Source organism: Chlorocebus sabaeus, chromosome 21 (assembly GCF_047675955.1).
Source record: "Chlorocebus sabaeus isolate Y175 chromosome 21, mChlSab1.0.hap1, whole genome shotgun sequence".
Classification (NCBI taxonomy): Eukaryota; Metazoa; Chordata; class Mammalia; order Primates; family Cercopithecidae; genus Chlorocebus; species Chlorocebus sabaeus.
The window spans coordinates 60,703,550-60,717,380 of record NC_132924.1 but is presented as its reverse complement, the minus strand read 5'-3'; the positions used below and the strand labels follow the sequence as shown (position 1 = coordinate 60,717,380).

Below are 13,831 nucleotides of genomic sequence, written 5' to 3'. Positions count from 1 at the left end.
TGAAATCCCGTCTCTACTAAAAATACAAAAATTAGCCCAGCGTGGTGGTGGGCACCTGCAGTCCCAGCTACTCGGGAGGCTGAGGCAGGAGAATCACTTGAACCCAGGAGGCAGAGGTTGCAGTGAGCCGAGATCACGCCACTGCACTCCAGCCTGGGCAACAAGAGCAAAAACTCCATCTCAAAAATAAAAGGAATTATTTTCAAATTCACGCCACTGCACTCCAGCCTGGCCAACAAGAGCAAAACTTCATCTCAGGGGGAAAAAAAAAAAGCAATTATTTTCAAATTCAGCATCACTGTAGTAAGACAACAGAGCAAACACACAACACAGTGTCTGTAATATTTTATTATGATAACATTAGAGTGGTAGTTATAAGTTGTCATCATCTCTTAAGAATGCAAGAGATGTAATTCTCTTGTATGATAAAGTGAAGTGAAATGGTTCAAAAACACAGTTTCAATTATAAGTGCATCAAAAGTTTTCAGTTTTTATTATTGATCCACTGGTTAGAATTTAATTGCACGTGTAAAAAGGTTTAAAGCTGTTATTTTGTCCATAATTTCATATGCTCCTATCATAGTTAGTGCTCGAATTAGTTGATCTCTTAAAGCAGCAGCAGTTAGTGATAACTTGTTACTCTGTGTTTTCCATATAACAAGTGCTTGGTGGGCTCTCTCACTTAATGAAACAGTGCTGAAAAACAGTAATATAATAGTTAAATATTTATTAATGTTTAATATATTAAAATTACTAATAATTATTTGAAATGTCAATTAAGAACATTGCTTTAAACTCCTGTAATATTGTATATCTAGGTTTTCAAACCAATTTTACCAAAGTGAAGATGAAATTAATTGGTGAAGAGAATCTCTATAAAAATTTAGCATGGGCCGGGCACCGTGGCTCACGCCTGTAATCCCAGCACTTTGGGAGGCCGAGATGGGCGGATCACGAGGTCAGGAGATCGAGACCATCCTGGCTAACACGGTGAAACCCCGTCTCTACTAAAAATACAACACAAAATTAGCCGGGCATGGTGGCGGGCGCCTGTAGTCCCAGCTACATGGGAGGCTGAGGCAGAAGCATGGCGTGAACCCGGGGGGCAGAGCTTGCAGTGAGCAGAGATCGTGCCACTGCACTCCAGCCTGGGCGACAGAGCGAGATTCCGTCTCAAAAAAAAAAAATAGCATGGAGCTGGGGACATAGAAAGTGAATGTTAGCTCCAGCCCATCCCTTGTTCCCTTATAGAAAATCAACAATTCAATTTACATTCAGTTCTCAAGACCTCAAAATCATAATTGTGGGTTATTTCTAATAAACCAGTATATTACTGCTACTATACTCTATCCTTTTTTTTTTTTTTTTTTTTTTTTTTGAGATGGAGTCTCACTGTCTCCCAGGCTGGAGTGCAGTGGCGCCTCCCGGGTTCATGCCATTCTTCTGCCTCAGCCTCCCAAGTAGCTGGGACTACAGGCGCCCACCACCCCTAGCTAATTTTTTGTATTTTTAGGAGAGACGGGTTTTCACCATGTTAGCCAGGATGGTCTTGATCTCCTGACCTCATGACCCACCCGCCTCAGCCTCCCAAAGTGCTAGGATTACAGGCGTGAGCCACCACGCCCGGTTACTATATGCTTTATAGCTTGATCTCACTTGATTCTCATGACAATTCTCTTACATGAGTATATCCATTTTACCAGTGAAGAAACCAAGTCATCAAGAAGTTAAAGGACTTGCCCAAGGTCACAAAACCAGTTGTGAGTAAAAGTCAAACAGTCTGTCCTCATAGCCCTTGTTCTTCATTATGTTATATAGCCTTCCAACATGGATCACAAACATGTAATACTAAAATCAGCTTTCTATAGCAAAGTAAAGATTGTGTTAATATGAATGTTTAAAACCATTCAATATCAACATGATATATATCAGAATGAGAATAAATTTGTACTAAAAGCTGTCATTTATACATACCTCTTTGTAGGCATATCAGTTTCTGAGTTTGCCAGGTTTAGTTTTTGACACAAAAATTCAAAATTGGTTTCAGTGATGTTGTTGGCAACTATCTGGAATATCTTCTCTAAGATTTTCTCTATGTTTGAAGATAAAAGAAAACGTATATCTTTTGAAAAAGATAATCTATTTTGAGTTCATATCTAGTTTTCTTATTTCTGTGCTTCTGTGAATTGTATATGTTAAGTAAAACTGAAAATGACAATGCTGGCTGGGCACAGTGGCTCACGCCTGTAATCCCAGCACCTTGGGAAGCCGAGGCAGGTGGATCACCTGAGGTCAAGAGTTCAAGACCAGCCTGGCCAACATGGCAAAACCCCATCTCTAATAAAAATATAAAAATTAGCCGGGTGTGGTGGTGTGTGCCTATAGTCCCAGCTACTCAGGAGGCTGAGGCAGGAGACTCACTTGAACCGGGAAGGCAGAGGTTGCAGTGAGCTGAGACCTCACCACTGTACTCCAGCCTGGGCAACAGAGCAAGACTCTGCCTCAAAAAAAAAAAAAAAAAAAAAAAAGACAATGGTGGCCAGGCTTGGTGGCTCATGCCTGTAATCCCAGCACTTTGGGAGGCCAAGGCGGGTGGATCACCTGAGGTCACGAGTTCAAGATCAGTCTGACCAACATGGAGAAACCCCATCCCTACTAAAAACACAAAAAATTAGCCGGGTGTGGTGGCGCATGCCTGTAATCCCAGCTACTCGGGAGGCTCAGGCAGGAGAAGAGCTTGAACCCAGGAGGCAGAGGTTGCCATGAGCCAAGATTGCGCCACTGCACTCCAGCCTGGGCAACAAGAGCAAAACTCCGTCTCATGAAAAAAAAAAAATGACAATGACAATGCGGATCTAAAATATAAACTGAAATTTGAAACATTTGTTCCATTTTTTTCTAAAATCAAAAAAATCCAACACTTAAAATGGCCATTGAAAAGAATATTTATAAGCAACTTTTTATCTTTTTTTTGAGACAGAGTTTCACTCTTGTTGCCCAGGCTGGAGTGCAATGGTGTGATCTCAGCTCACCACAACCTCTGCCTCCGGGGTTCAAGTGATTCTCCTGCCTCAGCCTCTCGAGTAGCTGGGATGCGCCACCACACCTGGCTAATTTTTTGTATTTTTAATAGAGATGGGGTTTCTCATGTTTGTCACGCTGGTCTCAAACTCCTGACCTCAGGTGATCTGCCCGCCTCAGCCTCCCAAAGTGCTAGGATTACAGGCACGAGTCACCGCACCCGGCCTATTTATAAGCAACTTTAAAGTGATTTCCAAGCCATTTATTTCTCCAGGATTTGAAATGCATTTGACTCCTTCCTTCAATTCTGGCTTTTTAATGTGTGTGGGAATGTTTTGTTTTGTTTTGTTTTGTTTGGTAGAGAATATGGACAACAATTGTATGTGCTTCATCATGTACCAACTTGAGAAACTAAGTTCACATCTACTATAAATATGGTGTATATGTGCATATTTTATATTCAAGTCAATTATTTAATAAGTTGGCTGAACAATTAGTGATTTTAGTGTTTTTAATTAAAACTTCCAGCTAATTTGAACAAGACCCATTTTTTCTGGTCAAAGGTACTGTGAGTTTTTTCTTTTCTTTTTTTTAGACAGGGTCTCACTCTGTTACTCAGACTGGAGTGCAGTTGCATAATCACAGGTCACCACAACCTCGACCTCCCAGGCTCAAATGACTCTCCCACTTCACCCCCACAAGTAGCTGGGACCACGGGTGTGTGCCACCATGCCTGGCTAATTTATTATTTTTAATTTTTATTTATTTACTTATTTTGAGACAAAGTCTGGCTCTGTCACCCAGGCTAGAGTACCGTGGCGGGATCTCGTCTCACTGCAACCTCTGCCTCCTGATTAGCTGGAACTACAGGCGCCTCCAGATTAGCAATTCTCCTGCCTCAGCCTCCTGAGTAGTTGGAACTACAGGCACGTACCACCATGTCCAGCTAATTTTTGTATTTTTAGTAGAGATGGGGTTTTGGCATGTTGGCCAGGCCAGTCTCAAACTCCTGGCCTCAAGTTCTCTGCTCACCTCAGTTTTTAAATTTTTTTGTAGAAATAGGGTCTCACTATACTTCATCTTAGCCAAAAGGCTGAGAAGCAATAGGGTCTCACTATATTGCCCAAGCTAGTCTCAAACTCCTGGGCTCAAGCAATCCTCCTGCCTTGGCCTCCCAAAGTCCTGGAATTACAGGTGTGAGCCACTACCCCCAGCCTGTGAGAATTTTTGGAACTCGAGATGTACCATCCCCCATGATCAAATATGTTCTATTTTAAAAAGTTTTATATATACTCTCTCAGGCTATATTTCATGCTATGATATATATAAAATTCCAATCTTCTAAGTAAAAGTTTAAGAAAAAGGTTCGGCCGGGTGCGGTGACTCAGGCCTGTAATCCCAGCACTTTGGGAGGCCGAGGTGGGCAGATTACGAGGTCAAAAGATCGAGACCATCCTGGCCAACATGGTGAAACCCCATCTCTATTAAAAATACAAAAAAATTAGCCGGGCGAGGTGGCGGGCGCCTGTAGTCCCAGTTACCGGGGAGGCTAAGGCAGGAGAATGGTGTGAACCTGGGAGGCGGAGCTTGCAGTGAGCAGAGATGGGGCCACTGCACTCCAGCCTGGGCCACAGAGCAAGACTCCATCTCAAAAAAAAAAAAAAGAAAAGAAAAGAAAAAAAAAAAGAAAAATGCTCCATTTGTTAATTGCAGAATAAATACATCTCCCAAGCTGATTTCTCTTTGCCCTCATTGGATGCCAAGCCTGCAATATGAAGGCTCCTTGGGCGTAGGGAAAGGAGATAAATGGCTGAGATTCTAAACCTTTCTCTAAAGTAATGTACCTAACAGAAATACTTTATGGATCGTAGAAAACTCCTAAAATCTTTATTTTATAGAAATATAATTATCATAAAAGATCCTTTCTTTTTTTTAGACAGTCTCGCACTGTCGCCCCAGCTGGAGTGCAGTGGTGCGATCTCGGCTCACTGCAACCTCTGCCTCCCGGGTTCAAGCGATTCTCCTGCTTCAGCCTCCCAAGTAATGGATTGCAGGTGCCCACCACCACGCCCAGCTAATTTTTTGCATTTCTAGTAGAGATGGGATTTCACCATGTTGGCCAGGCTGCTCTCGAACTACTGACCTCATGATTCACCCATCTTGGCCTCCCAAAGTGCTGGAATTACAGGCATGAGCCACCGCACCTGGCCAAAAGATCCCTTTTTATAGTAACAAGTAGGACAATCAGCTTGCACAGTAAGTTAAAGAAGGCAGCTACTGTGGCTTTTAATTTTATATTTTACGTTCCTTTATCAATAAAGCCCAAGTCTTGGAAAAGCCTCTAAATGATAGCCGTGTATATGGATGTATATTGTGACTTTGAGGACTAAGCAATTTTTTGTGACTATCTCACTATGAAATTACATTAGTACAAGCTCCTGATTACGTAGACAAGGTACATGATAGAATGATCTGAGGGGACAGTTTTGGATATTCCATTTCCCCAAATCTGGATCATAACTGATTGTTCTCTTGCATTAAATTAGAGGACCAAAATCTGAATTCTTTCTGACTAGTGATGAAAAGTGGCAAATCAGAGTCCTATAGGGAAAAGCCTAACTGTTGGGAGCCCAGCCCCAGGGAAAGAATTGGACAGTGAAGGTTCCCTCCCAGACACTTGAAACCAATCTTCATCTAGTCCATTTTAAGGAAAATGGGCCTGTTCTCAGAAATAATCAGACACACAAGAGAGAGCTCAAGGACAGATGGGATAAAGACTGTCAAAAGATTTCAGACAATAGTCATAGTGGGCCAAAGACTGAATGCCATCAGTGGAATGGCTCCGTGGACTTCCCTCAAGGCCAAATGTATTTTATTTATTTATTTATTTATTTATTTATTTATTTCTCTATCTATCTATCTTAAAAATAGAGACAAGGTCACACTATGTGGCCCAGGCTGGTCTCGAACTTCTGAGCTCAAGTGATTCTCCTGCCTTGGCCTCCCAAAGTGTTCGGATTACAGGCGTGAGCCACCACACCCAACTCCAAATGTCTTTTAGAACAACTCCATTTGTTAGAACAGATTGAAACTGACAGATTTCTGTGTGGATTTTGAGTCTGGCCACAATCTCAATGAAACACCTATTGAAGGGCATTAAGGTCAATAGGGTAGGAAATGGCCCACCCCTCCTCCACTTGGATTTGCCTATTTTCAGTGCCTCAATTTGTATGGACCTGGATTAAATAATCTGAATTATCAAACTCCTAACCTTCAGAAAAGAAAGATGATCAATTTTTTCATATCTCTGCCAGATTGAAAGCCTCCAATTAAAGCAAACCATCTTTTAATTCATATGAGATAGTGTCTTGTGGCTGGGTGTGGTGGCTCACACCTGTAATCCCAACACTGGGAGGCCAAGACAGGAGGATTGCTTGAGCTCAGGAGTTCAAGACTAGCCTGGGCAACATAGTGAGACCCACCTCTACTAGAAGATTAAAAAATCAGCCAGGTGCGGTGATGCACACCTGCAGTCCCTGCTACTCAGGAGGCTGAGGTGGGAGGATCACTAGAGCCCAGGAGTCCGAGGCCGCAGGGAGTCGTGATCATGCCACTATAGTCTAGCCTGGGTGTCAGAGTGAGACCCTGTCTCCAAAAAAATTAAATTAAAATAAAATAAAAGAGAAATGACTTCTTAGATAGTCAATCACTCACCACCTACCATCTCTTTCATCTGCCCTCTGTAGATAGCGTGCAATAGTGTACAACTGTTTTCCTTTACAGATTTCCATTGGAGGTCTCAGCAAAGGGTTGTCATCAAAATTTATCTCCTTCAGTGAAAAAAGATTGTAGATAGCACTGGGTAGAGCTGTCAGATTATTTCCTAGTAGAAAAAAATTAGAATTGAATTACATCTTTCTATGAAAGATAACTATGGAGACAAATAATATCTATTATGTCTTGCTGACAAAGTACCAGAGGACCCTCACAATGCAGCAGGTCATAAATTATTTCAGATGTCCACATGCTAAGAGCAAAAAAGAGTGTTTATAGAAAGACAGCTGTGGTTGCTTTCTCTCCTAGGGGTGGCAAAATGAGACAGAGACTATCCTCTTTTAATACAGCAAAGAACTTTATAGAGTGGATGTGATGGTAATTTTTAAACTAAACTGTTTATTTAGCATAATTTTAGATTCATAGAAATGTTGCAGAGATTGTAGCAAGTTCTTCTGCATTCGTCATCTAGCTTTAGTTTCTCCTAAGGTTATCTCACATTATCATATTACATTAGTTTAATCTAAGAAACCAGTATTGGTACATTACTACTAAATGCACTTCAGACTTCTTTGGATTCATTAGTTTTTCCATCAGTGTCCTTTTTCTGTCTCAGGAAATCTCATTGCATACAGTTATATCTCATTAGTCGTCTCTGGTTTGTGATAGTTTCTCAATCTTCCCTTGTTTTTCATGACCTTGATAGTTTTAAGAAGTACTGGTTATGAATTTTGTAGAATGTACCATAACTTGAATTTATCTGATATGTTCTCATTATTAGACTGGGGTTATGGGTTTTTGAAAAGAATATCACAGAGGTGAAGTGCACTTATCACATTATATCAGAGATACCTCAGATCCACATGACATCACTAATGATGTTAAATTTTATCTCTTGGATAACACAGTCTCTGCCAGCATTCTCCAAGATAATGTTATAATTTTTTTCCTTTCCATACTCTATTCTTTGGGAGTAAGTCACTAAATCTAGGCTACCCTCAAGGGGGAGTGGGAATTAAACTCTACTTCCTAAATGTAATTTTTTCAGTACCATCGTAATCCAATATAAACCTAACATAAAATGTAAAACTGGGGTGGGCACAGTGGTTCATGCCTGTAATCCCAGCACTTCAGGAGGCCAAGGTGGGTGGATCATCTGAGGTCAGGAGTTCGAGATCAGCCTGGCCAACATGGCAAAACCCCATCTCTACTAAAGATACAAAAATTAGCCGAGCATGGTGGTGGGCACCTGTAATCCCAGCTACTGGTTGCAGGGAGCCGAGATAGTGCCATTGCACTCCAGCCTGGGAGACAAGAACGGAACTCCATCTCAAAAAAAAAAAAAAAAAAAAGACGTAAAACTGTCGTAAAAATGAATTTGTAATCATTTAGAGAGGCCTAAAATTTGCCTTTATATTATTTATATATTTTATAGTTATGTTATTTATAAACATAGATAAAGGAACCTGGTTCCTTTTAGTGAATAATCATATTTAGAAACCAAGATCTGGATACAGTGTTTCTGGGAGTGTATGTGTGTAAAATATATTTATTATAAACCTAGAATTTTATATATGTATATATGCACACACATACATGTATAACATATATGTTATAAATCACAGCACATAGTCTTTAGGGTCTGGCTTCTTTCACTTAGCATTACAACAACATCAGTGTTGTTGTGTGTATCAATAGTTTTTTTTTCTTTTTAGTAATGAGAAGTATTCCATTATATAGATGTAAATAATTTATCCATTTAATACATAAAAGACATTTGAAGAGCTTCCAGTTTTGGCAATTACAAAGGAAGCTTCTCTATAAATTTGCACTCAGTTTTTTGTTGAATACGTTTTAATTTCATGTAAAAGAGGAGTCAAAGTGAGATTGATGGTTTGTATGGTTAAGTGTATGTATAACTATATAAGAAACTACCAAACTTTTCTAAAGGGTTGTACCATTTTGTATTTCTTTCATCAGTGTATCAGAGTTTCAGTTACTTGTATTTTGATAGCTTTTGGTATTACTAGATTTTAATTTTAACTATCCTTTTTTTTTTTTGGGTGGAGTCTCACTCTGTCGCCCAAGCTGGAATGCAGTGGGATGATCTCGGCTCACTGCAACCTCCACCTCCCGGGTTCAAGCAATTCTTCTGCCTCAGTCTCCTGAGTAGCTGGGACTATAAGCGCGTGCCACCACACGGGCTAATTTTTGTAGTTTTAATAGAGAGGGGGTTTCACCATATTGGCCAGGCTGATCTCAAACTCCTGACCCCGTGATTTGCCCACCTGGGCCTCCCAAAGTGCTGGGATTACAGGCGTGAGCCACCGTGACCAGCCTAATTTTAACTATTCTAATAGCAATATTTCATTGTATAGTTAATTTGCATTTCTCTAATATGACTAATAAGCATAATATTTTGGTATGCTTCTTTTCTTCCTTTCTTTCTTTTTTATTTTGAGACAGAGTCTAGCTCTGTCACCCAGTCTGGAGTGTAGTGGTGTGATTTCAGCTCATTGCAGCTTCCACCTCCAGGGTTCACACTATTCTTGTGCCTCAGCCTCCCAAGTAACAGGGACCATAGGTGCAAGCCCCATGCCCAGCTAATTTTTGTATTTTTAGTAGCGATGGAGTTTCACTATGTTGGCCAGGCTGGTCTTGAACTACTGACCTCAAGTGATCCACCTGCCTCAGCCTCCCAAAGTGCTGGGATTATAGGCATGAGCCACCACGCCCAGCCTCTTATGCTTATTTTTTATTCATATAGCTTCTTAGTAAATTATCTGTTCAAAATTTATACCAATTTTTATTAAGTGGTTTGACTTCTTAATTTTGTTTTTAGTTTTTTTTTTGTTTTTTTTTGTTTTTTTGTTTTTTTGTATTAAGCAAATATTTTCTTCCAATCCATGACTTTGCTTTTCATTCTTTTAAAAAATGTCTGAGCCGGGCACAGTGACTCATGCCTATAATCTCAGCACTTTGGGAGGCCAAGGCAGGTAGTTAACTTGAGGTCAGGAATTCGAGACAAGTCTGGGCAACATAGTGAAACTCCATCTCTACTAAAAGTATACAAAAATTAGCCGGGCATGGTAGCAGGTGCCTGTAATCCCAGCTACTCAGGAGGCTGAGGCAGGAAACCCCAGAGGCAGAAGCTGCAGTGAGCCTACATCGCATCACTGCACTCCAGGCTGGGTGACACAGCAAGACTCTGTTGTTAAAAAAAAAAATAAAAATAAAAATAAAAAATTAAAAAATTAAAAAATTTAAAGACGCCTTTAGTCTGGCTCTTGTTGCCCAAGCTGGAGTGCAGTGGCACCATCTTGGCTCACTGTAACCTCCGCTTCCTGGGTTCAAGTGATTCTCCTGCTTCAGCCTCCCAAGTAGTTGGGATTACAGGCACCCGCCACCATGCCTGGCTAATTTTTTTGTATTTTTAGTAGAGAGGGAGTTTCCCCATGTTGGCCAAGCTGGTCTCAAACTCCTGACGTCAGGAGATCCGCCCGCCTCAGCTTTCCAAAGTGCTGGGATTACAGGCATGAGCTATCGTGCCCAGCTGAGAAGTTTCCAATTTTGATGAAAACCAACTTATCAATTATTTTCGTTTGTGGATTGCAATTTCAGTGTTGTATATAAGAAATCCTTGCCAAGGTTTTGATTCTTTTTCACCTTGTTTTTTTGAGACAGGGTCTGGCTTTGTCACCCAGGCTAGAGTGCAGTGGCACGATCTTGGCTCACTGCAGCCTCAGCCTGATGGGTTCAAGTGATCCTCCCACCTCAGCCTCTCAAGTAGCTGGGACTACAGGAGTGCACCACCATACCCAGCTAATCTTTTCATATTTTGTTTGTAGAGATGGGGTTTCCCCGTGTTGCCCAGGATGGTCCCAAACTCCTGAGTCTCAAGCAATCCTCACATCTCAGCCTCCCAAAATTATGGGACTATAGGCATGAGCCATGACACCCAGCCTTTTAATATTTTTTCAATTTTTTTTTTTTTTTTTTTTTTGCAAAATGATATTTTTCTATGTTCTTATCTAGAAGTTTTGTAGTTTTAGCTTTTACATTTAGGTCTGTGATTCATTGTGAGGTAATATTTTTATTTGGTGTGTAGGATCAAAATTATATTGCGGTTGTTTGTTTTTGTTTTATTTTGTTTTGTTTTGGCTTTTGGACATCCAGTTGATCCAGCAATATTTGTTGAAAATAATGTTCTTTCTCTGTTGGATTACAGTAGTTCCTCCTTATCCATGGGAGATACCTTCCAAGACCCCCCAGCTGATGCCTACAAACCTAATACAGTATCAAACATGATTGCTGTCAATCAGAACACATCTGTTCATGTCTTTCACCCACAAATTTAATGCCTTTTCCTTCTTAACTAAGCACTTATCATGCACTGTGGCTGTAATTTGTGTAGTTTGAGGTGCAACAGCAAAATTAGCACAAATTTCTTTTTCTGTCTTCACAATTTCATTGATAGAATATTTGTCCTTAGCGTACATCTTAGCGACTTCATCATATGATTCTTTTCCTTCCAAGTTGAGAACTTTCACCTTTTCACTTAAGAGAAGCACTTTAAGGCTTCTCTTTGGTGTATCCGAATTGCCAGCATCACTACTCTTGTGCTTTAGGGCCATTAATAAGTAAAATAAGGGTTACATGAACACAAGCACTGCGATACTGTGACAGTGGATCTGATAACTGAGACTGCTACTAAGTGACTGACAGGCAGGGAGCACATCCACTGAATGGATTCACATCCCAGGTAGGACAGTGTGAGATTTCATCACGCTACTCAGAAAAGTGCACCATTTTAAACTTATGAATTGTTTATTTCTGGAATTTCCCAGTTAATATTTTCAGACCACTGTTGACCATGAGTAAAACTATGGGAACTGAAACTGTGGATAAGGGGGAACTACCATGGCAAAAAATCAGTTGACCACATAGTGGGTATATCAGTCAGGGTTCTCTAGAGGGACAGGACTAATTATAAAAGGGAGTTTATTAAGGAGTATTGACTCACACAACCACGAGGTGAAGTCTGCCATCTGCAAGCTGAGGCACAAAGAAGCAAGTCCAAGTCCTGAAACCTCAAAAGTAGGGAAGCCGATAGTGCAGCCTTCAGTCTGTGGCCAAAGGCCCTAGAGCCCCTGGCAAACCAGGGGTGTAAGTCCAAGAGTGCAAAAGCTGAAGAACTTGGAGTCCAGTGTTTGAGGGCAGGAAGCATCCAGCATGGGAGAAAGATGGAGGCCAGAAGACATAGCCAGTCTAGTCCTTCCACGTTCTTCTGCCTGCTTCATTCTAGCAGAGCTGGCAGCTGATTGTGCCCACCCAGATTGAGGGTGGGTTTGCCTCGCCCAGTCCACTGACTCAGATGTTAATCTCCTTTGGGAACACCCTCACAGACACACCCAGGAACAATACTTTGCATTCTGCAATCCAATCAAGTTGACACTCAATGTTAACCATCATAGTGGATCTATTTCTAGACTCTCTATTCTGTCCCATTGATCCTTATGTCTGTTGTTTTGCCAATACTATCACTGTCTTCATGACTATAGTTTTACATAAGTCTTGAAATCAGGTTTGTGAATCATCCAACTTTGTTTTTCTTCTTCAAAATTGTTTCAGCTATTCTAGTTCCTTTGACTTTTTATATACATTTTATAATTACCTCATCGTTTTCTGAAACAAAAAACTTTGCTAGGATTTTTACTGGAATTGAGTTGAATTTAAAGATAAGTTTTGGGAAACTGACATATTAACAATATTGTCTTCCAATTTATGAACACTATTTATCTCTCTACTTATTTAGGTCTTATTTAGTTTTATCTATGTTACAGTTTTCACCATATAGATCTTATATGTAATTTGTTAGATTTATTTATGGTTTTGGTACAATTTTAAATTATACTTTTAAAGAAATAAATTTCCAATCATTTATTGCTAGTCTGTAGAAATATGATTGATTTTTGTTTATTAACTCTGTATATAGCAATCTTGCCAAACTTACTTGTTCTGTAGATCCTTTGGGATTTTTGACCTAGACAATGTGTCTCTATTATGAGAAATAGTTTTTTCTTCTTCCTTCCCAATCTGTTTACTTTTTATTTCTTTTTCTTGTGTTTTTGTGCTAGTTGGGACTTCCAGTTATAACATCAAAAAGAAGTGATGAGAACGCCGGGCGCGGTGGCTCACGCCTGTAATCCCAGCACTTTGGGAGGCCGAGACGGGCGGATCACGAGGTCAGGAGATCGAGACCATCCTGGCTAACACGGTGAAACCCCGTCTCTACTAAGAAATACAAAAAACTAGCCGGGCGAGGTGGCGGCGCCTGTGGTCCCAGCTACTCGGGAGGCTGAGGCAGGAGAATGGCGTGAACCCGGGAGGCGGAGCTTGCAGTGAGCCGAGATCGCACCATTGCACTCCAGCCTGGGCGACAGAGCGAGACTCCGTCTCAAAAAAAAAAAAAAAAAAAAAAAAAAAAAAAAAAAAAAAAAAAAAGAAGTGATGAGAAAGGAGAACTTTACTTTAATCCTGATCATAGTGGAAAAGAAATTGTTTACCATGGGGTGTGATATTAGCTATAGGAGTTTTGCAGATGCACTTTTTCAGGTTGAGGAAATTCTCTTCTATTTCTAGCTTAGTGAGATTTTTTTGTTGTTGTTGTTTGTTTTTGAAAATCTTGAATGGAAATTTTATTTTTTCATATGATATTTGCTTTTTTTTTTTTTTTTTTTTTTGAGATGAGGTCTTGTTCTGTTGCCCAGGCTGGAACGCAGTGGCACAATCATAACTCACTGCAGCCTCAAACTCCCAGGCTCAAGCAATCCTCCTGCCTAAGTCTTCCAAGTAGCTGGGATTATAGGCATGAACCACCACATCTGCTTGCTTTGCTTTTTATACTTACAGTGAGAAGTTCATATGGCTTTTCATAAGCCTGTTCAGATGGTGAATTACATGGATTAGTTTTTGAATATTGACTCAACCTTGTATTCCCAGAGTAAATCGCTCTTGGTCACAATATGATATCATT

General features: G+C 40.4%; 1 protein-coding gene across 1 annotated transcript in view; it reads right to left on the bottom strand.

Annotated features, from left to right (window-relative positions):
* Window positions 1–336: 336 nt before the first annotated feature.
* Window positions 337–13,831, bottom strand: part of LRRD1 (leucine rich repeats and death domain containing 1) — a 38,367-nt gene continuing 24,872 nt past the window's right edge. The window contains exons 3-5 of the mRNA XM_007982187.3: window positions 6,743–6,904; window positions 1,975–2,092; window positions 337–696 (exon numbers count right to left, since the gene is read on the bottom strand). Of these exons, the coding sequence (XP_007980378.1) occupies window positions 510–696; window positions 1,975–2,092; window positions 6,743–6,904 (467 nt within the window). The 3' untranslated portion in view covers window positions 337–509. The remainder of the gene's footprint in view (window positions 697–1,974; window positions 2,093–6,742; window positions 6,905–13,831) is intronic.